Below are 25448 nucleotides of genomic sequence, written 5' to 3' on the forward strand. Positions count from 1 at the left end.
AACTTTGACAGTTGGTAGAAAACATCCGCCATGTTTGTTACATGTTGACCAATAGTTGTCCAAGGAAATTCAAATAAAAAAAAAACAAAACCATATATATTTATTGTTATATAATTAGAGTTTAATTATTGCTTTAAAATCTTTTGTTTTGACTTTTTTTTTAAATAAAAAATGTATTATAGAGTTAAACACTCAAAATATTTGTCAGAAGAAAAGAATCATAGGGAAGAATTTTCGATTGGCAGTACTGTGACATTTGTTTCTAACTTCAATTTCTTAACTTTAGGTCTCTCCGCGAAGTCAAGAAAACGTCAGACGCGACAGTCCGCGATCATCCGCGATTTGACGCGAACGAACAATAAAGTGATAAGCAGTTCGCGGTGTGGATGTTTAAAACTGTTCTTATTTAAAAGGATCAACATGTAAATTCAAACATATGTGCAAAATATTACACCAGTTCATCCCACGGTACCTTGTGCCTTGAGAGAGTAAAAAAATGTGCATTAGTGATATATTTTTTTGGAATTTCTTCTTATTGTTGCAATTATTTCTTTGAAATAAGGATGCTCTAGTGAAATTTCGAACTCATCTCATATAAATATCAAGTGCAAAAGAAGTGAAAGAAAAAATTATGGTTCCTAACCTCAACGTAGGTTACTGAATCTTATAAGATGTAAAGAGGGGCTTTGTGAAGCTGTGTTGGTCCAGCTCATTGCAAATTCTTCATCATTGTGTGAGGATAACCGAGGGCCACGTGGACGCGTTGGAAGTCCAGAAAAATGTAGGTGAATGACATCAGATATACTCTATTCGAACGAAACGTTATTGCACCCGAATACCCTACTTTTGCTCCATTTCCGACCTCTCAGCTCGGTATTCTTTATTGATCATTATTTTTCGAGATTCTCCTCTTAATATTTCTTATCTTCGTTTAAAAAAAATTTTACATTTTGCTAATAATTGACAATTTTACGAATTCTGATTGTTATCAACATTCTAATTTTTTGTGCCATGATAAATTTAATATGAAAATGGTATAGTGTCTTCGTTTTGAATTTAATTTGCAATTTAAATTGAAAAGAGAGTAACAGTAGAACGTAAATTATTTTTCTTTGACTCATATAGATTTTGTTTATATGTATTTGCTTTTCTGTTTAGAGGACAGATTTTTAGAAATTAGTCTCGAGTTTTGTTCTATATTTAAGGAAAATTTATTATATGAAATAATTTCTTATCATTTGCAGAATATGTATGTGAGAAGCAATTTTTCTTAAAGCAAAGAAGTAAAGAAAAGAATCTAAAAACTTATGACTGTCTTTTAACTATTTGAAGACCAATAAGAAACTAAAGAGTTCCAACCGGTTTCATGGATTCACCGCAGATATGTTAGCAACTCGATTCTAAAGAACGTTAAAGAACCTATGATTCGTTTTTATGCCCTTCTGTTCTGTGCTCCGATGCTCGATTCGCTCTATAAATGATGTTATTGTTCAATTCAATACTTTGGATTTATAGATATATTTAAGAGAGTAATTTCAAAATTTTATTCATTAATATATATTCTAATTAAACAAACCATTTAATTTATGGGCAAAATTTATTGGCAAAAATTATCATATGATTCATTGGTTTGGTATTAAAATCGATAAAAGTTAAATTTTAATTACGATGTTATCATCATTTACTAAAGAGTAAAAACCAGAATGATCGAATTCAGAAAATATTTCATTTTTTTTTTTTTTTTTTTTATCAAAAAGGGGTTGAGATCATTTCCCAGATTGCTTTATAATTTAAAGGAAAATGAAAGAAATAAAAGAAAATAGTAGAAAGTACAACAAAAAAGAAATAAAAATAATGATATAATTTTTCATTGATTTTTTTTTTATAATATCGTTAAATAATAGGATTTTTTTATGTGCACATTTTCTCACATAAAGAAAATTATTACTTAAATTATGGGAATGATAAATGAAAAAAATATTTTTTATCATAATGAAGAAATATGAATTCAATGTTAAATTAGTAGCAGTTAATTTTTTAAATAGTTTTAATTTATCTAATTAAAGGGAAATTTTCGAGAAAAAATTTAATTTCACTACGTATGAAAATTTAAACTATTGTTAACTATATATGATGTCATTATATCATCTTATCTCTCTTTTCTTTACTTATTTTATTCTTTTATAAAATTTGTTTGCTATTATCTAAAGCTTGTAAAGATATTGAAATTTTTTTCAGAAGATTTTATTTCTAAGCAATATGTTAAAACCAAAGACATATTTTAATAATATTTATTTATTTAAAAAAAAATCAATTTTCATTAAAATTTGTTAATGTTTATGGAAACAATTTTTCACATTATGTAATTTAAAATAGAAAATTACACATTAAGATTTAAATCATTTTAAAAGCTGCAAACCAGTAGTAGTTACATTTTATCTATTTTGCTCATTGATGTTAGAAAGTAACTTCGCTAGACCGATCCGATTACTTCAAGTGTAAAAAAAGGATCTGATCATTTCGATAAGAAATTTTATTTTCACGTAATTTCCTTCAGAAAATTTTCTTGGCTATGAAATTTCTATTTTTAGTTCTTATAATATGTTTATTTTTTTTTATATTTATTTCTCGAGTCTTTTCACGCTCTTGGAGCAATTTTTTTTTTATTATTTTACTTAAAATGAATTTCAAAAATATTTTTTATAATAAATATTTTTTTTAATTGTTTACTTTATAATTCTTGGATTTTGGTTTGTTATTAATTTTTGTTTATTGTACAATGAAATTTCTTTAATATTTATAACTTCTTGAAAAACAATTAAGTGATCTTTAAAAATTGAGTTCATTAAGTGAATCTTTCAAATTGAACTTTGTTAAATGTTTATAATGGGGCAAAGTCAGATTTATTCATCTTGATCGATCCTAACTAGAATTCTTCTTGTCTCATATATATATTTTCAACCTACGCTTTGTATTATACAATAATTGTGTCATACATTTGATCGTGTACTATTTCACTTGTACAACTACTTTCGCTAGCTAACATATATCCTGCGAGAACTAGAACAAATCAGTATAGAATTCTATTAATTTCTAAACTTTTATAATTAAGTATTGAAAATTCTTGATATTTTTTTCTATTAAAAACCTGATATTTGGAAAAAAAACAAATATCTTTCATTACTATAAATTGCTTTAAAATTATGATTGATTGAATCATTAATAATAGTATAGCAGTAAAAATTAATTTCATTTAACGATTTTTTTTTTGTGAAATTTAAAATGGAAATGGAAAAACAATGTTTATTTGACAAATCTGATCGATCGTGTGAGAAAATTTATTTAATTAAAATCTGTTTACATATTCTCTATACATGCTAGTAGGTAAATTCTTTCCTTGACTTTGCAGTCTTCTATAATTTATATCAAGTCGGGTTAACGATCGTTGTCAGTAAGAGGGAAACATTAGATTATTGAACGATAGGAATGGCGCTTAATTCGATATATTAACTCGGAATATTTTTTATTAAAAAAAAAAAAACAACAACAACAAAACAAACATTTTAAAAACATGGCGTTGAAAAACGATGAACAATTATTAAAAAACAAACACCAATGTCCCCGAAGTTTTAATGGTTCATTTTGTATTAAAAAAAAAGAAGTGTTTACTCTACTGAAATAATTTTTGATAAATTACTATTTCAATTGTGATAATTAAAATAAACAAAATTTAATTATTTTATTGAATATTTTAAACAATAATAATTGCATTATTTAAATTATTATTTTAATATTTCAGATATAATTCGAACATTTGGTATTTTTATTTTGTTTAAAAAAATTATAATGAACACTCTAAATTTCAGGAATTTTTCATGAATTTCAGCTAAATTGATTTTAAAGTTTGTAATATTTAAAGAAATGTTTATACAACTTTTCTGAAGTCAAGTGTATAAACTTTAGGTTTGTAAATCAATTAAATGTTCTAAAGTTGCGCTTTATACAAAAAAAAAGTTATAACGATATAACAATGTAATTTATTTTTAATATATTTTATTTTAGCTTTGTTAAGCTTCACAGTAGGTTTGACTTTTTACATTTAAGAATCGATATTACTCTTATCACTAAACTTTTTTACACCTTCACGTGCACCTAATCACTTTTTTGTTTAAATTCCCTGTTATTATTTACAAATTTGTGTTACATATATTTATATAAAATCGCAAAAATTATTAAGAGAAAAAATTTAATTTAATGCTTATAATCAGATTAAATTGTCAATTTGCCGCAAATATAATAGATTAAAAAAAAATGTAATTTTTTATAATTCATTTTTATTTGAAATGAAGACATTCTATTTGTAAATAATGAATTTATATTATCAAAAATTAAGTAACATTTATGGTATTGAATTTTAAAATTTAAAGGAGCAAAGAATTTATAATCGGCTTCTGAAAGTGGAAATTAATATTTAATACGTCAGTTTCTAATCTCCTGGGAAGAAATCATTAAAACTTGAAAAATTGTGATAATTTTAATATCGTAGAATTTAAAATAATGTTTTTTTGCAACAATTAATTTAAATATATAAATAATTAAATTTTTCTCTACACAGTTGTTAAGAAAATGCTTTTTAATAATTTTTTTTACCTTTTTTTTATTATAAGGAAAATATAATTTTTAATATTATATTTATTTTAATAAACACATTGACGTCAATGGCTCTATTGTTTATTCTATTGTTAAAAAAAATAAAAAACATCGTAATCAGGTTGCCTTTTTGATAAAAAAAGTACATTTTCATTCAATTTTATTATTAGCTAATTATAGTAATTTTATTGCAATGAATCAAAAAGAAATATTTTCAAATCATTGTTTTCTTTTTTATTCAAATTTATAGTTGAATTTGATTTGTTTGCCAGTTAATAGTTATCTTTCAATAAAATTAAAATGATTACTCAATTAAGAAAATAATTTTTTTTAAACGAATAATTAAAAAAATTTTAATTATAATATTCAGTTATATTTACAAAGAAATTACGAATTTATTTAATTGCGTTTAGTATTTTAAAAAATTTTTTTAATAAGAATAGAAAAAATTTTAATAATTAATTTCTTATAAATTAGATAATTGATTATGGAAAAGTTAGAAAATTAAAAATTATTTATTAACACAACCTTCAAAAAGTCTTTTTTATTAGCTCGAGACAATATTTATTTTATGTTACATTTTGAAAATCAATTTCAAACAATGATTGAAGGTTTTAGTAATTGACAGTTGAACAATAATTAAAAAAAAAATCATGAGTCACTATTGATAAAAATAAATTTGGACGTTTTATTGATAAAAAAAAAAAAATGAAACCTATACAACAATAGTTTGATAAAAAATTTATTATAGATATTTGAAGTGATACTAGAAATATGTCACAAAATGATGAAATTCCTTTTTATGGATTTTCGGTCTGAATTATTAATTTTCTCGAAATTATAGATTTGTGTTTTTCTATTTTTTTTTTTTTTTTTGTTTATTTTTTACGGGAAGTTATTTGTCGAAATCAGTCTCTCTTTTTTTTCATTAACATATATTTTGTATTTGTGAGCTTTCTATATTGTGCACTGCTATTACTTCTAATTATCGGTAGTTATACCAGGTTTTAACGTTATCAACTGATTACACTGTTGAATTTCCGGTTTGAGATTGTTCTCTCGTGAATTTTATTTATTTTCATATCATCGAAATTATATTTTGAAGGCTTTTTTTATGAAATTGAAATTTACAAGGTTGTATGGAAAAAAAAATTATTAATTTAAAATTTATTTGAAAATGTTGAAAATGATTTAATTACTATTATAATTTATTTGCTGTTTGATTAAATAATAATTGTAATTAAATAATTCAATTGTAACTAGTAACAAATATAATTACTATTATTTTTACAGTAATTAAATATTATTTTTAATTATTATTAAGAGAGAATATCCAAAATTTTGTTTATTAATTTGTAATTTAGTTTTATTACTTCCTGTATTTATTTATATTTAATATTTCGTTTTTTTACGTAATTATTACACGTTTACTCATACTTTTTCGCTTATCACAATTGGCATTGAAAACTAATATAGATTTTAGGGTATAATACAGAAGACAGAATTTCTAAAAAAAAAAAAAAAAAAAAAAGCTGATAACGTTTGTTTAGTTTATTATCAAAAATTTATATGATTCTAAGAAGAATTTTTTTTGATAAGAATAGAGTATATATGAACTTATATATATAATTTTTTTTCATATTTTTAGATGAGCCAGTATGTCGGAGAGCGGCGTGCAAGCAGCGTGCGAGGAGAACGAAAAGAAAGCATCGCTTTACGTCTTTCCGTGTATACCACCTCTACTTCCGGTACGACCAAGTTCGGCGACATCAACACTAGGAGGAACAATTACATCAGGCAAAGGGAAAAGCGAAAACCTCGCGGACGACGACGACGAAGAAGATGGGAACAAATGGAAAAAGAGAGTTGCACCAGGACTCAGGACTCATACGAGATCTGCCAGTCATGGGGGAGTCCTGGCGACGACACCACCACCACCTTGGCAGTCAACGGGTCTACCTTCAGGTGGATATTTTTTTTTCACCTCTTCTAATATATTTAATAATGAATTGTTATTAAATTTAACGCAATGAATATTCACTAAAAAAAAATCATGATTTTATTCTACAAAAAAAAGCCGGAGTTTTTTTTTATTAAAAGAATAAAATAAATTTAATGAAAACAATAAGAAAATAAAAAATGGAATAAATAAAATTATTAGGAAAAATAGAATAAATTTTGCTAAGTACAGTTAAACCTGGTTAAATGAGATATGTAAGTAGTTATTGATTTAATTTTATCAGGTTTAACTGTATATTGAATTAATAATTTTATCAGCTATAAAATAAATTAATAATTTTGTTAAACTTCATTTGTTGAAGATAAAAAAGCAAAATTTCTAAAATTAATTTTTTATATTAATTGAGTACTAATCTATTTATACGGACATTGATTTTTTAAGTAGAAGAAAACAGATTTGTCGGACAATATATTATTTTCCTGTCTGTCTCACCCGCCGACTTTTTCTACTGAAAAACTCAATTTCTTATTATCTTGTCTGTTTCTACTTGACGTATTTATTTCCACTTTTTTAATTTTCTTCTAACAGTATTTTTTACTTAATAAATTTGTATTCATTTTTTTCCTCATTTTAATTATTTCTCTCCAAAGCTTTTTTTAAAATTAATTTTATAATTTTGAATTTTTGTTTTTGTGAATTACACAACGTTGTAAGTTATAATTACTTTTTTATATCCGAAATAGAGAATAAAATAAGAAATTCTAAATGTACAAAGAATATTATAAATACTTTGTAAATCACATTATAAACAAGTCATTAACATACAGTTTCATTTTTTCGTCAAAAAAAAAAAAAAAAAAAAAACTCGAGTGAGAAATGAATAGTTTGTCACAAAAAAGTTGAAGGCTTTTCTTCTCTTTTATATATACAATTTCCTAGGTAAAAGATCTGTTTTAGTTCTTTTTTTTGATAGTTTATTATTTAACGTGTTTACTTCTTTTTCGTATTTAAAAACTAAACACATACATAAAAATAAAGGAAACAATACTTTTTTTTCTACAAAACACTAGAAAAATAATAAATCTGTCGTGAAACAAATTTTTCTTTATTTCAATCTTAGAAAAGAAATAAAAAAATTTAATTTTTTGAAAATAAAATAATAAAATATTTAATGAAAAGAAAAATCAGTGTTTTAAAGGAATAAATTAAAATAAAAATTTACTGACAATAAAAAAAGGGAGAAAAAGAAAAATATTTTTAAAAAAATTGAATGAATGAATAAATATTTATAAATTTGAATTTAAAAATGATAATCAAAGAACTCGTTTACGAATTTTCAAGTACACATCGCCGTCGCAATTAATTTTTGAAGATTGTACTACCCACACGATATTCAATGGATTCGGTCCAAATATTAAATTAGAAATGAACTATAAATACATCAATAGATAAAGGTCAAAAAGTTTTAATATAAAAACAAATTTGTTGAAATAAATAATTAAAAAAAAAAGAATTAAGAAAAATATTCTAAATAAAATTTTTGAATTTTTATTTATAGGATCAGCATTCTCAACGCCAGGAGGTGCCACGGGGACGATGACGGGAAGACCCTCGGTGCTGAAGAAGCCGGGTCATCAGCGGGCTTTCAGTCAAGGTCAAGTGGTCAATGTCCAGGGCCAACCGGTCATGGCCCACAATCGTGTTGGATCAAAAACCGATTTTATCTTGCCACCCGGTCATCGAGAAGATCCCCGACCTCCAAGCAGCGGGAAGGTTCCATCTTTTCGAGGTCACTCGCGACAAGCCTCCAGGTAGTACATATTTTTTAATCCCCAAGGTTCTCCTTTTTCTTACCTTGTAAATTCTATACATTATAATTTTTTTTTTATTTCACAAATATTACGCTATAACATCATTCCTAAATGTAGGACACTTTAGTAATCAGGTTATGCCATTCTCTTCTCCTATATTTCTCAGTTATGTTTTATTTTATTATATATACATGTTTCGTCAGAGTGTTTGTTCCTTTAAAAAAAAACGAAAATTTATTTTATTTTTAGTTATGCAATTTGAATTAAATTTCAATGACCTTACATTTACAAATTAAATTTTTATTTAACTGAATAATATAATTTGAAGGAAAATTTTTTGTAAATGAAGAATATTATTTTTTAATAATTTATTGAATCACACTCCGGTCAGACTTATTATTAGAAATATATTATATTGTTTGGAAAGTAATTGTCTGTCGCATGAACATTTTTTTTTTTAATTTGCTAAGGATTCAAAGAATTCTCGCCGATTAGGTAATTTCATGGTGAATGTAAATTATATAATTAATGTTTTCTTTAATGTAGTGAAATGAATCATTAAGGTGGCTCTCTGGAGATAATATATGGAAATATATGAAATTTGAGATACTGTTTTTCCTCGAGTGAAATATTAAATTTAAAACTGCAAATCTCGTGTGTATTATTTTAAAAAAAAAATAATAATATTCCTCATTTGAATGAAGGAGAGACTTTTATTAAAATGTTATATAACGGTTTGTAATATCTCAAGTTTCTGAAGAGATGGATCAAGGTCAGCTTAAGGTGGGCAGATTTAGAATTCAGGTCGACGGTTTCTTATTAAATTTCCGGTGCAGTATAGACGTCTCTAGGCTATTTTGCACGCGAAATAAAAAAAAATATATAGAAAAGAAAACATTCGTTACCACGCCTATAAATTATTGATTTCACTAAGTTTTCCATTATCATATCGACGATCACTTTTGTTTTCAGATTTTTTATATAATAATTTTTATACTACATGAATATTTTTTTTATTATTTATTTATTTATTCTATACAGTTCTTGCCTTTCGGCTTAGAACGTGCTTCCAACTCTCATACACTTCAATTTTGTAAAAGTAAATGCAAATAGTAAATTTTAATTTACAAACTATATTTTGTATTATTTTATTCTTGTTAAAAAAGAATTTTTTGTATTTATCAAAAATTTTATGTTTCTCTTAGATCGGAATCAATTTACACAATTCGACGTAGTGAAGCGCCTCCTTGGTGGAGAAGAATTTGGGTATATTGTTTTGGTTCACCTCCAGAGGAACCAAGACTTAGGACAATTGTACCAAATCATTTGGTATCACCAAAAACTCCACCAAGTCGCCATCCAAATGGTGCTAGAATCGATAACAGGTGAGATAAAATTGATTGATTTCCGAAGTTATACAAAAATAATAAATTCAGAAAATTCTTTTTTTTTATAGGGCGAAATAAATTTAATTTTTACTGAAAAATATTTTATTTTTAATGATTATAAAAATTCAAGACCATTTCAATAATTTTATTGTATACTATAAAATAGTCTTGAAGTTTGTTTTTCCTATGAAATGGAATCATAAATCTATTTTTCCATTAATATGAACATGTAAATCCATTTAAAGTTTTAACGTTTCAAAAAGTTGCGGCGCCAGATTTGAGTTGTTGAGAGTGATGATGACACACAAAGTGTAAATAATAATTTCTGGTAAATTTTTTTTTTTTTTTTTGTTTATAATTATGTAATTCTTATGGTTACACGAATGTTGAGTCACTTTTTTTTATATACTTTATATACTCCATGACACAGATTACTCAAGCGTCTTGTATTCTCGGTCTCATATGTTCTGAATGAAAAGATCTGTACATTTTATCGATATACATCTCAGCTTCTAAGGATTTCTTAAAATAGTTATTGTTGTGGAGAATGTAGTTTACATTGAATTTTATTCTATATTTATTTTCAATTAAATTTTAATGACAATTTACGAAGATAAATCTTTTGGAAAGAGAAATATTTGTTTAAATAATTATTGTACATTTCTGTTAATTGATGAGAAATGGATTAGTGGAACAAGAATCTGTGTGAAAACATGGCATTCTATACAGTTGATTAAAATCTGTATTATCATTACATTAACCCTGAAAGAATTAAAGCCGATTAACTGAACCAGGATGCAAGCTGATGCTATACGGTATAGCAAGAAAAATACTGCTTTTATATTTGATATTATTTTAATATATACAATATAGAAACCTCAGGATCAAATGAATAAATTTTTATTTTTTATTTAAATTTTACCGAATAATCGAGGTATTAATTCGTGATTTTCTTCTTTTCACTATTTAAACAGATTTTTACAAATAATACGTTTATTAAAGAAGCAATATTAATTTTTAACAAAAATCTTTTCAAAGTTTTTAATAAACAAAAAAAAAATGTAAATATAAAAATTTTATTAATTAGATAATGACTCTTTTAGGTGAATTATTATTTATTATTATTTGGTTGAATTTCATTCGTTAAACATTTTTTTCCTTTAAAAAATAAAATGAAAAAAACAAAATAAATATATACTTTGAGGAATTGGATAATTTTTGATCACTCAAATATAACTTTTATTACTTTTTCATTTTTATATTGAATATTTAGTCAATAATTATAATTCCTTGAAAATAAATATCGATTACCTAAGTTGAGGTTCAACCCCAGAGAGAATTCCGTTACTTTCATAAAATTTATATAGGTCATCAAGATCATTCTAATGTATTATTAACGTTGTAATATACTTTCATACATATAAGTTAAATTCATGTTTGTTGTTTCTAATTTGTTTTTGTTCAAGTTAATTTAGTTTGTTTTTTCTCATCACTTGTTACTTTTTTTTTTAATATAGGGTACGCACAACCAAGTATACGACTTTGAGCTTCCTGCCACGTAATTTGTTGGAGCAATTTCATCGTGTGGCAAATCTATATTTCATATTTATTGTAATGTTAAATTGGGTACCGGAAATCAATGCGTTTGGAAAGGAGATTGCCATGTTTCCGGTTCTCTTTGTTCTTGGTGTCACAGCTGTGAAGGATTTTTTTGAAGACAGAAGAAGACTCGCAAGTGATAAACGAGTCAATAATTCCACCTGTCGAGTATACGTGAGGTGAGTAGTAACTAAATAAAAATTATAATAACAATAAAAAGAAAATTATTTTGATATTATCAAAATAGTGCCCTGGGTCCTTTAAAAAAAATTCCAAGAAAGAGATCGATTTGAAACGAGAGTAAGAAAAATAAATTGAGGTCAATGTTACTCACGCGATTTTACTTTCGTGCGTGAACAACTCATGTTTAAATCACCTCTATATTGTTAAAAAAAAAAAATTATATTTTTCTATTCTTTTTTTTATACTTATCCGCCACAAATTAACCCCTATATGAAACAAAATTACATGATTTTAAATTATAAAATTAAAAATTTTTTTCTCTAATTTCTTTTCGAAATTATTTTAATATTTATTAATATTCTTGTTACTGTAATTAAGCAAATTTAATGATTCAAATTGCTTAATTTACTTTATCGAAGTATTTAGTAATAGGAAGGTTAATTAAAAAGTGGAGAGACAATGTTTGATGAAAGTAAAAGGTCGATAAAAATTGTTTAATTAACTTTACCAAAGTATTTTTTAATGAGAAAAGAAGGGACAAAGAAAATAATAAGAAAAAAAGATGAAAAGTGGAAAAATCTTAGAATGGGAACAAAAAAAAAAATTAATTGAAAAAAAATTTTCTGCAATAGAAAATAATTTTGTAATAACTCAAATAAAGTTTAAATAATGACAAATAGTGAAAAAAAAAATTATAATTGGTTAGTGAAAACAAAATTAGCTAATTTTGAACATTCTCATTTAGTTTGTTTAGGTCGTTAGTATGTTGAAAGAAATATGTAAGGAGAAAAAGATTGCATAACCCTTGAGAGAAGTTGTTGGGAACATCTGGAATGCTATTAGAGTTCGTTGGTCGCAGATAATCGTTTCTCTCAGCATTTTCTTTTTTTTTTATTTGCTGAATGTCGCTTTCTTCACGTTGTCGATTATCAAAGAACACGATAGCTTTGCTACCTGTGAATTTTCATTGAAAGTAATTATTAAAATGAATTGAAGGTAAAATTAAAAAGAAAAAAAAATACTATTTTGAAATTCATATTTAGTATGAGAGAGAAAAAAAATGATATATCATTTAAGGTAAAATTTTATCTTAGGACATTGCTCCCAAATAAATTACTTTTACCGAGAGAGAAATGCTGGAATTGGTAAGAGCCTTAGAAATTCGAGAATCACGCGATATTCTTTATTTTAGGTTGAAATTTATGCTAATCTTATTCAAATTGTAGGCGGCAAATTCCAATGAGAAACCTTATTTAAATGGTTTTGATCTAAATCTGAAAAAAAATATTATTAAAGGTTCATCAGGTTAAATATTTCGATTTAATTATTAAAAAATCTTTTTTTTTCGAGTAAAGATAATTTCACTTTATTGTTGTCGATAAAAAAAAGGTAAAATTTGATTACAATCAGAATTTTATCAAAATTCAAAGAACATTCATTTCCTAGAAAATAATAAACAATGAGTTTCGATATTATAGTTATCAATGATAAATTTTTTTTGCTAAATAATTAATTTATAATTAATTAATAAGTGATTAAAATAATAAAATTTAAAAATTATAAAATTGATTAAAAATCGAGTTTTATTATTTATTTTTAGTTAAATAATTTTACGTTTCTTACATTTGTGATTTAAAATATTATATAGTTAAAGACTAATGTTATTGACTAGTTCAAGGGCTAAAATATGTTTTTTTTCTCTCTCTAAACAAATAAAACTGATAAATTATGAACACGTGGACCTTTCGGTTTGTTTGTTTGATATCACAATCAGATTGTAAAAAAAAAATTGATAATCTCAGAATTAATTCTATCGATTTTGCGGTTACCATGCGCTCCCTGATAAATTCGATAAAACTTTATCTTATACGATAAAAGATTGATCAAACGCCCTCATGCGATCGGTTGCAACGAACGTCATTTATAATGCAATTAAATCGTCGTATTGTTCAATCGATGTATCGCGATTCCGACATTTCTTTATAAAACTATTACAGTAACCTTGTCCTTTACCTTCGTCACCCTCAATCGCATTCATTCTTCAGTTTCTTGCATTAACAATAATTTCCTTTCATTATTTTACTTTTCTCACTTTAGCGAATTGTAGTTTTATGAAATAAAAAAAAATAAGAATACAATAAAAATAAAAAAATAATAAATAATAATAATTTAATAAATTTTTTTTATTAAAAGTTAATTAATAAATGTTTCTTATTAAAATATAGTAATTATTATATTTATTTTCTTGAATAGGTACAAAAGATAATTTGATTTCAAATAAAAATAACTTTTATTTTCAAATATTTTTTTTATGTTGAGCAGTGTAAATAGAGATTAATAATTGTGCACTCGTTGTTTTCATCGAACAGAAAGTTTTGACATGAATAAAGTGTTGATGTGAATTTTAATTGAGTTCTTTCTAACACGAACCGGAATTGTAGAAGTAGCTCTTAAAATTGTCAAAATTTTCTATGTATAAAATGAAAGTCCAAAAAATGAATAATTAATTCATTATTGATTTAATATAAATATTAAATAACTGATCTATAATAAAATAAAGTAATTGAATCACGTTAAAAGATAATTATAATAAATAATATAACGAATTATAATAATTACTTATAATAATATTAGTAAATTGATAACTAAAAAATTATAATAATCTAAAGAAACTTTTACTAAAAATCCCATAATAAAAAGAAATTCTAATTTTTTGAATTTAAAATGAAATCCATTAAAAAGTTATTCTAACTGGCGAGGAAATTTACGAGCGCAACAAACATTTACGATATGCTGTGAATCTATTTTAGATTTTGCACAAACAATAAACCTACATTTCCAAAATGATAATAAATTTTTATCTGAGCGTATAAGAAAAAAAAGGCAACTAATAGCTTTTCATTAAAAAAAAAAAAACTCTCATGCAAATTATTATGGTGTATTTTTTATTGAATTTAATTTTTTCTAATTTATTATTTTATTAATTCTTTTTTTTTATCGTAGAAAAACGTAAAAAATTAATATTAAAACTATAAAGTTACCTCAGAAATAATTTTAATTAATTATTTTGGTGGAAAAATTATGTCGAATTTATTTTATAATAAAAAAATTTTTTTAAATTTAAATATGAAAATTATTAATAAACATAAAATATAATATAATAAACACGCATAAAGTGATGTAATTATTTTTTTTTTAATTAACTGTTAATAGAAACATTTTGTTGAAGAACTTTAATTAAAAATTTTTCCTCTAATCTGCTTTTATATAGTTCGTGATGGGAGTTGATTATGATAATTAACTTTACATGTTTATATATATGTAAACGTCGAGGAAGTGATAATACATTTTTATTGTTATTATTATTTATTTTTTTTTAGTGGAAAAAAGGCGCGGTAAACAAATGCGAAACGTGATACTTGTATAGTGAAAGGGGTTTATCAATTTCAATTAATTCGTATTTCACTTGCTTGATACGTATTCAATACAGAGAGTTTGTCAAAGCCGTCGACCTGAACGTCAAAATCAACCTAGTTACCTTTCTAAGCAACCCTGTTTATTTGGCCTCTACCTACATTGAACACATTTTTACTACTTTTTTTTTGTTCGAACTGCTTTGAAAAATTTACATCTCGCGAGTATACTCAAAAGAGTTGTTAAGTTTTTTTTTTAAATTACCTCTCAAAGTCGTTCAACAATTTCACGTGAAATTAATTCTTCCTTCTTCTGACGAGTACTCTTGAATTAATTAAGAGTGCCCTTTTCTCGAGGTAGATTAATTTCAATTTTTCATTGTTGAAACCCAGAGTCTAAGAGGTTACAAAATTTTTTTTTTCAATTAATTAATTTACTTATGATAATAATTTTGATAAATTATGAATTAATTAATTTTCTATTGTAATGTAAAGGAAAATAATTTTTTAAATGTAATTTCAATCTAAATAATATTTGAGCTTATGAAGTGAAAAAAGATAGAGTTTTTGTGTCTTTTGCATTTCCGCAAGAGAGAGAAAATCAGCAAACTTCCGATGTTTGTGTGTGTATGCAAGAAAAATTGAAAATGTTCCAACTTGATTATCTTCCAAGTTGTCTATACTTAAAAGATTCAATGAAAACACCAAAAATAAGTGGATCTGAAAATTAAGTTACTTTTTCCTTCAAAGATTATAACTACCGATTGGTATCAGGTCAAGTTTCTCATGTAAAAATAGTATTTAATTTAATAAATAATTAAATTAATTTAATTGTTACTTATATAAATTTAAAAATACTCATAAAAAATCTGTGAAATATCTTCTTAGAGTAAATTAATTTTCGGAGAATGATTTGTGATAAACGTGAAAGAGTATATAAGATTTTAATTATGGAGAGAATAATTGTCAATGCCTATTAGCTATTAAATCCCGGAGGTTTGTAATTTTTCCTATACCGTTAAACTGGCAATGACATCATTTAATTTACTAATAGCGTGGCTTCGATTCGGTCATCACCAAGTTTCTGTTGCTTTTTTTTTTTTTTTTATTTAGACACGCAAAGTTTCTCCTTTTTTTTACTTCCTCATAATGAAAGCAAATTTAAACTAGGTGACCTGTGAATTTGTATAGCTTATTTAAATAAACTTTGTGTCTGATGTATTTAAAAAAAATCAATACCTCATAATCTCTCACAGATGATTTTAAATTATTTTCTAAAATTATAATTTTTAAAAATAAAAAAAAAATTTCCATTTTCCAATTAATGGGAAGAATGTATTTCGTTTCTAATAGTTTCAATGATTATTACAGATAATGAATTGGACGTTGAGAAGTTTTCATCTCGCTTCGTGTTTCAATAAAAGTAACTAATAATCCAAGGAGTGACGACTCTTCATTGGAGACAGGGACATATATTTAATGAGGCACATTACTCGAAATAGCGAGAGTCAAATATTTCTCAAAATTAATTTCCGCTTAAAGGTTCGTCGTCATTTATCCAAAATAGCAAATCGATCCAATTTATATTTCTCAGTCAGCATTAGTTAAAATTAATTCGCAAAATTTGTTTTTAATTGGAATATATTTAATCGACTAAAATATGTTTGCAAATTTTGCAACAGAAATTGAAATTTTATTCATGCTTTATTTCTAAAAAAGAAAAAGAGCGCATCATAAAATTGATCCACGTTGATTGAAGTTTATGGAGACATGAGAGGACTTGACCTCAAAGCTTTCAAACGAATAGAATCATTTTTCATTTTACACACTGAAAATCAGATGCAATGAAATGTTCTTTTTTAACTCGATTTATTGGATTCCAATTTCAGGACAATATGCATGTTTCGATTTATGGCACATGTGTATTGAGATTCTTTCTCTAAATCCAAGGTTCATTTGATTAACATTCAAACTTGAAATATTTCTTCGGTCTTCTTTCTTGAGGAAGCATTTTTTTCTTTTTATATCAAATCACTTTTAGATAGAAATACTTTTTCATGAAAGTAAATTTTGATATTTTTTTAGTTTTTGATAAAAAGAACTTTTGATATCCAGTGCTTGATCAATTTTAAACATATTCTTGTATAAATTGATTGACAGTATTTTTTTTTTATTTCCTTGCTTACGTGTTTTTCGATGGATTAAACTCTGCATGGATTCAATCTTCGATTAGAGTAAACTATAATACTGAGTCGATATTTCTGACCTTCGGAAATGATCAGCAAGGAACTCCAATATCATTCCATTCAATTGATGGCTAACATTTTATTTCTCCTTTTTACGTTTAAAGCCAGAAGGCAAGGACGGCGATTTTTTTTTTATCACTTCACTGTCTCTCATTCATTCACAGAAAATCCGGAATTCAATATTAAGAAATTAAATTTACTTTGAAAATTAAATCATCCCTCAGGCATATCTCGATTTTTATCTTTAAAATGGACTGTGTTTTTCAAAACATCGAATTTTTTTTTTATAGTACTGGACAAATTTTACTACATCTTATTAGTGATTTATTATTCTAATTATTTTTCTTACTGTAAAATAAATAATTTTTTAATGTAAATTTCATAAAAATTGGAATTTTGCAATTTAAATGAAAATTGGCTATTTCATTTGTTATTTTGACTCTTTCTTAATTTCATTTTCTAACGTAAACAATATATTTTTGTCACGTTTACGCTTCAAGTCACGTATTTATGGTTTATTTTCATTTCTATTATTGTTTAGGGTCAAATTCATTAGTAGAAAATTACAAGGGTCTTTATTAAAAGAGTCACATTTAAAATTGTGCAATCTTTGTTTTAAATATTAACGAAATGTAATTTCTCATTTTTTTTTTTCGTTTTATTACTCTTTAAATTCTAAAAATATTTCCAACAGTCGACCATTTAATCAGCTATTGCTTTAGAAGTTTTTATCAGGAGAATTTTATTATTCTTTTTTTTTTTCATGTTATTTAGCCAATTAGAACCGTGTATAAATGCACCAAGTTCACGCGATGAATGTCACCATCACTGATGATGTCACAGTTTACAATATTATTATGAATTTATTTTAGACGACTTGTGCTTTTCTTTGAGAACTTGAAAGGTTGCACTAACAAAAGGTCTCGGTCTCGAACTTCTATTTCCAAATAAATGGCATTTCTTATTTTCTAAATTTACGACATTTGATCTCGAGATTTTTAGATTATTTTGATTAGATTTATTTATAAATAAATAAAAAAAAAATTGGATATTTGAAGAAAGTTTTTTTTTTAATGCAAATTTTATTTAATATTTATAATTTATTTATTTCTCCATTTACATCTTGTATTGGTTGATTTTTTTATTTAATATTATTTTAGTCGAGAGAGATAGAAATCTGTTTTTATTATATTTAAATTCCATGATAACGTCAGCTTTTTGTCCTTCGGTTGAATAAATGCTACAAATATGGAAAATGCATTGTTAGATAATTAATTAATGTTACAAAGGCTCCTCGAGAGTTGTCTTGGATTATTCAAGGAATCAGCCGAGAAATTTTCCAAGGAAACAAAATGTACTGCTTCTGATCATTTGCGTTCATGACGACACTCTTGGGACTTCTTTTGTGCAATAGAAAATTATTCTCTCATCCGTGAAGGAAAATATGGGATTAAATTTAGGAAAAAAACCGGAAAATTTCTAATTCAATGACTATTAGTTTAATTAAATTACATTTAATTGAATTCCAGGATTTAATTTTATTTAATTGAATAATTTTATTTTATTTAAGTTAATGTTAATAAAATCCTAGAAGAAGAAAATTTACAGCAATTAGAAAAATTCGGAGCGGAATTAAAAACTTGTTAATTTAAAATAATATTCAAATAAAAAAAAATATTAAAAATACGTTTTTTACCATCTTCTAGAAATAACTTGTTTATTCGCTTGTATGTAATTCGAATTTTTTTTCTCCAAGTTAAATAACGTGGGTGAAATTAAACCAATATTTCCCTCTTACAATATAGATTGCGTGGCGAGTTTAAATTGCTTATCTGATTTTTTTTTTTGTATATTTTTCTATTTTGCAGCGATGGCGATAGGTATTTGAAGGTGCCATGGAAAGACGTCAAGGTCGGCGACCTGGTTCACTTGTCGAATAACGAATTGGTTCCGGCTGATCTCTTACTCCTGAGAAGCAGTGATCCTCAGGGATTCGCTTATCTCGACACCTGCAATTTGGATGGAGAAACCAATTTGAAGCAACGCCAAGTGGTGAGAGGTTTCTTGGACCTTCAAGACTCTTTCCAACCCTCGAAATTCCATTCGGTTATCGAAGTCGATAAACCAAGTACGAAAATTTATAGGTGAGTTCTATCAAAAGATCTTTCTTTTTAATTTATTTCAATTTTCTTTTTTTTTTTTTTTTTTTTTTTGCCGAGAAGAAGATTTCATTATTTATAATTTATTTTTTTACCTAAAAGATTAGAAAATTATTTTCAAACATTTATAGAGTGAAAAAAGTGAAACTATTTTGTTTGAAAATAATTGAAAAATAATAATTAAAAACTGAAAACAATTTTAAAAAAGTAAAGTTAATGTCCCTTATCGAAAGAGTTATTTTATTTTAAAGAATTAATTGTGCGAATCTTACGAATTGTAACTTATTTATTTATTTTTTGTTTATAGATTTCATGGAGCAGTAGTTCATCCTAAAGGTGCCAGAGTGCCTGTTTCGACGGAAAATCTTTTACTCAGGGAGTGTGTTTTAAAAAATACAGATTTCGTCGAGGGAATTGTAGTATATGCTGGTCATGAGACTAAAGCGATGCTCAACAATGGGGGGCCTAGGTATAAGGTATTGATCTTTCCTCTTCTTCTTTTTTTTCCTTTCTTTATTTTACAACTCATCAGAGATGACACAGTTTCACACACACACACACACACATATATTTGCTTTTAACAAGAAAACAGCTTATAAATATTCAAATCCCCCAACAATGTAAATTTAACAATCTGTTATTAATGTAAAACATTTGTTTTACACGTTTATCATTTATTTTTTTGTTCTTTTCATATTTATTCAATATTGAATATTTAGAAAATATTATTCACAATATGTGATTTTTCATTTTTTAAATTGTTTTACTAAAGAAATTTTTGACAAAAATTGTCATTAATTAAAATATTTAATTCTATTGTTTGAATAAATAATTGAAGTTAATTAAAAAAAATTTTTTCTTACAGCGTTCTCGTTTGGAACGACAAATGAATTTAGATATAATTTGGTGCGTTGTTATTCTGGTTGTTTTGTGTGTGGTTGGTGCAGTTGGATGTAGATTATGGCTTACTGCCTACACGAACGTTGGACCTGTTCCTTTTTTGCCAATTATTCAAGATCCCACTTACGAGGGAATGCTCACGTTTTGGACGTTTATCATCATTCTCCAAGTGATGATACCCCTGAGTCTCTACGTAACACTCGAGATGGCTAAGGTCGGACAAGTTTATCATATTGGTCAAGATCCTTTTCTTTATGATTCAGAATCTGGTCGAAAAGCCGAATGTCGAGCTTTAAACATCACTGAAGATCTTGGACAGGTAAAAAATTTTGATAAAAAATTGTTTATTTTGATAATTAAGAAGTTTAGTAAATTATTAATTTATTTACAGGTTCAATATGTATTTTCGGATAAAACTGGAACACTGACTGAGAATAAAATGTTGTTTAGAAGATGTGCTGTAGGCGGTCAGGATTATGCTCACACTGGCGATGGTGAGAATCCGATGCCGTGCACAAGATTAAAGGAAGATTTACTCATAGGAAATTGTAAGCATCGCCTTCAGGAGTTTTTGGTTCTAATGGCAGTTTGCAACACGGTTGTTGTAAATAGTCATCCTCATCGTGACATCATGAACTCGAGTGGTGTTATCGAAGAACCTCAAAAGAACGGAGGTAGTGCTAGGTAAATTTTGAAAATTTGATTTATTTTCTTTTTTATCATAATTAAATTAATTAATTTTTCCATAGATACATGAGACTTAATGAGTCAAGAAGTACAACGCCAGTTCCAATTCCACAATCAACGGAAGAATCATCATCTTCATTAACGACAAATTCTTCTTCCGCAATTCTTTTAACACCACCAAATCATGGAATTCCCCTGTCAACAATTTCGTCATCGACTGAAATGCCATCGAATAGTTCATCAACATTTCGTAGTCGTGTTCTTAGGCCGCGATTATTAAATATAAGATCGATTCCAAATTTAGGAATGGATCTTGTGAGAAAACTCTCGCCAATGGGTTTGAGAAATAATCAATCGACTGCTGATGATGGAGCAAAATCAGCTACGGAACCACCACAAATTTATGAAGCCGAGAGTCCAGATGAATTGGCTCTTGTGCGTGCCGCTCGTGCCTATAATGTCAAATTGATAAAAAGAACTCCTCGTAGTGCAGTTGTCTCTTTGCCTGATAATTCTACTCTTGCTTTTGAAGTTTTGCATGTATGTTTATTTATTATTATTTTGTTGCTGGCAAAATAATCACAAAATTTCTAATTTGAAAAAAAAAATTCTTTACAGGTTTTGCCATTTGACTCGAGTAGAAAATGCATGTCGATTGTGGTACGACATCCGATTACAGGTGAAATAGTGCTTTATAGTAAGGGCGCGGATTCGACAGTATTGCCATCGTTGTCATCAACTGACGAGGATACGAGTTCGATGACAAAAATTCGTCAACAGCTGAATTCGTATGCCCGACAAGGTTTAAGGACTCTTGTCATGGCGAGAAGAACTCTTGGCGCTCAGGAATTCGAGACCTGGCGACAAAGACACCAAGAAGCTGAACTTTCAACTGAAAATCGCGATCGTCGTGTTCGTGATTCATATTCTTTACTCGAATCACATTTAACACTTCTCGGTGTAACTGGCATTGAGGACAAACTCCAGGCCGGAGTTCCTGAAACAATGGAGGCTCTCGTCTCTGCTGGAATTGTCGTATGGGTTTTAACTGGTAAAATTTTTTTTTTTGTAAAATATCAGTATTTAATTTAATTTTTATTATTTTACAATTTATTAATAATTTACAGATAGAATTAAGAGGTAATTTTTTTTCTTATAGGTGACAAGCCGGAGACGGCAGTGAATATCGCTTATTCGGCGTGTTTATTTACGCCGGCAATGCAATTGTTGAGGCTCCAAGCGAGATCGAAATCCGTCGCTGAGAGTTTGATTCACAGTCATTTGGAAGCGATTCAACGTGAAAATGCTGCAAACGATGGAATACAGAGACAAATGACTGATTTTCATGGCACCGGAGAAGTAGTTTCACATGATCTCGATTCAGCTGATAGGGTCGCTTATAGAATTGGTAGCTCATGGAAACGACAACGAGCTCTTGTTGTCGATGGGAAAACATTGACGTTTATTCTTGATCCACAAACTGGACTAACAACACCGTTTCTTAATTTAACAAGAGCTTGTTCCAGTGTTCTTGCATGTCGTGCCACTCCATTACAAAAAGTAAATGTAGTTTTATAAATTTTTAATTATTAACTTATTAAAAATAGTTTTAATTTCTAAAATAGTTTTTTCTTTTGGAAAAATATTTAATATTATCATTTTTTCTAGGCCTACATCGTTCGAGTTGTAAAAGAACAACTTGGAATGCGAACCCTTGCTATTGGCGATGGAGCAAATGATGTGAGCATGATTCAAACGGCTGATGTTGGAGTCGGTGTTTCTGGCCGTGAAGGAAGGCAGGCAATAATGGCGGCTGATTTTGCAATTGCAAAATTTTCCATGTTATCGAGACTTCTATTAATGCACGGACATTGGTCTTATGATCGACTCTCGCGAATGATTCTTTACTTTTTCTACAAAAATGCGACTTTTGTCTTCCTACTTTTTTGGTTTCAGGTAAATTTACTTTTTTTTATCTATTAGTCTAGTTGTTTGTTTATTTATTCTCATTATTTATCGTATCAAATATTTTTTATTTTCCTATCAAAATAATCTCAAAAACATAATTTTCAGCTGTATTGTGGATTTTCCGGGGCTGTGATGATTGATCAAATATATTTGATGCTGTTTAATTTATTATTCACTTCATTGTCGCCGCTAGCTTTGGGTGTTTACGATAGAATTGCACCAGGAAGAGTTCTTTTAGAAAATCCGGAACTTTATAAAAGAGGACGATTGGCTCTCGTTTATCAGACGCATTCATTTTGGCTGACAATGGCTGATGCTCTTTATCAAAGCATCGTCATTTTCTTTTTAACCGAGGCTGTAAGTTATTTTCCCAATAATTTCTCTTTTTTTCATGATTAATTTTTCTATTCTTCAATTTTTTTTTATCTTTTTTCATTTTAGGCTTATTATGACACTGATGTGGATATATGGGAATTTGGAACAACAATTACTACCTCCTGTTTAATATCGATGTTAATTAATGTCAGCATTGAAACCAGATCGTGGGTAAGTTCTGTAATTTTTCTTAATTTAATTCTAATTTTTCTTGTTTAAATACAAAGATACTTTGTATTCAAATTGGAAATAAATTAAAATAAAATCGAATAAAATACAATTTTCGAGAAAATAGAAAATAACATTGTAATTAGATAGTCATATTTAATAATAATAATAAAAAAATCGAATTTGTAACTAAAGAAATAAAAAGAAAAGATACTGGAAAATTAATGATTAATTAAAATTTATGTAAAATTTCTAGACTCTAATGCACGTTGGAGCAATTCTCGTATCTTTGGGAACATTCTTTGGATTTTGTATCCTCTACAATGCAACTTGTGTTAATTGTATGGGATTACCGGGTTCATATTGGGTAATGCAGATAGCAATAGCGAGACATAATTACTGGCTAACAGTTCTTTTATCTTCAGTTCTCGCCATGTTGCCTAGGTAAGTGTGACAATTTTTATTACAAAACTTTTAATTTATAATTTATTTTAATTTTTACTAATTGTTTTGTTTTAAGAAAATATTTTCTGAATTTAAAAAAAATACATTACAATTATATTTTTCAGACTGACGTACAGGGCTGTACGAACGACAGTTGCACCTGACATAATTCAGCGAACAATTCGTAATCAAGCTCGAGAAAGAATTAAAAGACGAAATGATTCAAATTTAGTTGCTGGAACTCAACACGCAACTATCAGGTAGTTTTTTTTTATTCAATTCTATTAATTTATAATATAGAATATTTTAAGACATAAGAATATAAAAACAACTTTTTGAACAAACAAAAATACAAGAAGAATAGTAACATTAATTAAACTTAGAATATTTTTACGAATTTTACCAGTTTCTAAAAATTTCTTGTTTTTTTCTTATTTCATCGAGTTGTAAATAAGTTCTTTGTAATTTGATCAGTAGTGCTTGATTACAGATCTGGAACATCCAGGAATGATGTTTTAACAATGATTGTTGCCTGACGGCAAAAAATAGGGAATTTTTTAAATTCCTAAATTAACGGGAATGTATAAAATAGAAAAAAAGGAATTTTTAAATAAAAAAGAAAAAGTATGGGAGAAAAAATAATACAAGATTTACGTGCCGAATTCTATTTTAAAGACTACTGAGTGATCCTGTAATGTTATATTTATTATATAATAATCACCAATTATTGTGTGATACTGTTTCATCATTGTCAGTGCTGTCACTATTGTTTTATTCAAGTGGCCTTTGCATTTTATTGGCTGTGACTTTTAGGGACCAAGTTTCTTTTTAATGAAAGAAACTGTTCAACGAGAAATAGAATTTTTATTTCAAATATTTGAAACGAGTGTGCAAAAAATAATTAAATAAATGGACATTATTGTTTCATAAATAAATAAATATTGTCTATAAATTTAATACAAAATGAAAATAGTAGGTAATAATTTTACATAATGAACGTGTTTTTTGAATTCAGTAATTAATGACAATTGCTGAAGTATTATTATATCATGATATATATTATTTTAATTTTACAGACTTAAATAGATTTTTACAAATTATGATGTAGAAGTATTAACGAGATATGATATTTTGATAAAGTAGAAAATAGTTAGAATTATTATGACGTAATTCAGAGAATAGATGGAGATTAAAACAACAAAAAAATGAATTATTATTAACAGAAATATTTATTTGCTTGACATTATTTTTTTTCTGTATATTATTTTGTGCTACGATACTTTCTGATGTATATTTTTCAGTGCCATTCACAATTTTCTGTATGTTATTTTATGCAATTTTATAAATCTTATAAGATTTATCGAAACGAATAAATGGCTTTATTTTATTCATTTACTACTTTAATGTTTTTTATTAGTTATTTAAATTGTTTTTGTTTTTTGCTATAAAAAAAAATAATAATATCTACATTATTAAAAATTAATCACTAAAATTAGT

General features: G+C 26.5%; 1 protein-coding gene across 3 annotated transcripts; it reads left to right on the forward strand.

Moving 5' to 3' along the window:
* Positions 1-305: 305 nt before the first annotated feature.
* On the forward strand, positions 306-25346 carry LOC127284787 (phospholipid-transporting ATPase VD). Of its 3 annotated transcripts, none has more exons than XM_051310451.1 (18): positions 306-785; positions 6299-6615; positions 8169-8421; positions 9627-9806; positions 11327-11587; positions 19119-19394; positions 19717-19885; positions 20275-20628; positions 20701-20993; positions 21059-21536; positions 21615-22047; positions 22156-22556; positions 22665-22952; positions 23070-23321; positions 23406-23510; positions 23764-23951; positions 24077-24211; positions 24442-25346. In XM_051310451.1, the coding sequence occupies exons 2-18, from the start codon at positions 6309-6311 to the stop codon at positions 24485-24487; spliced, it is 4419 nt and encodes a 1472-aa protein (XP_051166408.1). In that variant the 5' UTR covers positions 306-785; positions 6299-6308; the 3' UTR covers positions 24488-25346. The 3 variants fall into 3 exon arrangements, with proteins under 3 accessions (XP_051166408.1, XP_051166410.1, XP_051166407.1); XM_051310453.1 differs by having other exon boundaries at positions 306-781; positions 24429-25346; XM_051310450.1 differs by having other exon boundaries at positions 306-781.
* Positions 25347-25448: the final 102 nt, after the last annotated feature.

The sequence above is a fragment of the Leptopilina boulardi genome, unplaced genomic scaffold (genome assembly GCF_019393585.1).
Source record: "Leptopilina boulardi isolate dan_hultmark-lab unplaced genomic scaffold, ZJU_Lbou_2.1 LbouV2_325, whole genome shotgun sequence".
In the NCBI taxonomy this organism is placed as follows: domain Eukaryota; kingdom Metazoa; phylum Arthropoda; class Insecta; order Hymenoptera; family Figitidae; genus Leptopilina; species Leptopilina boulardi.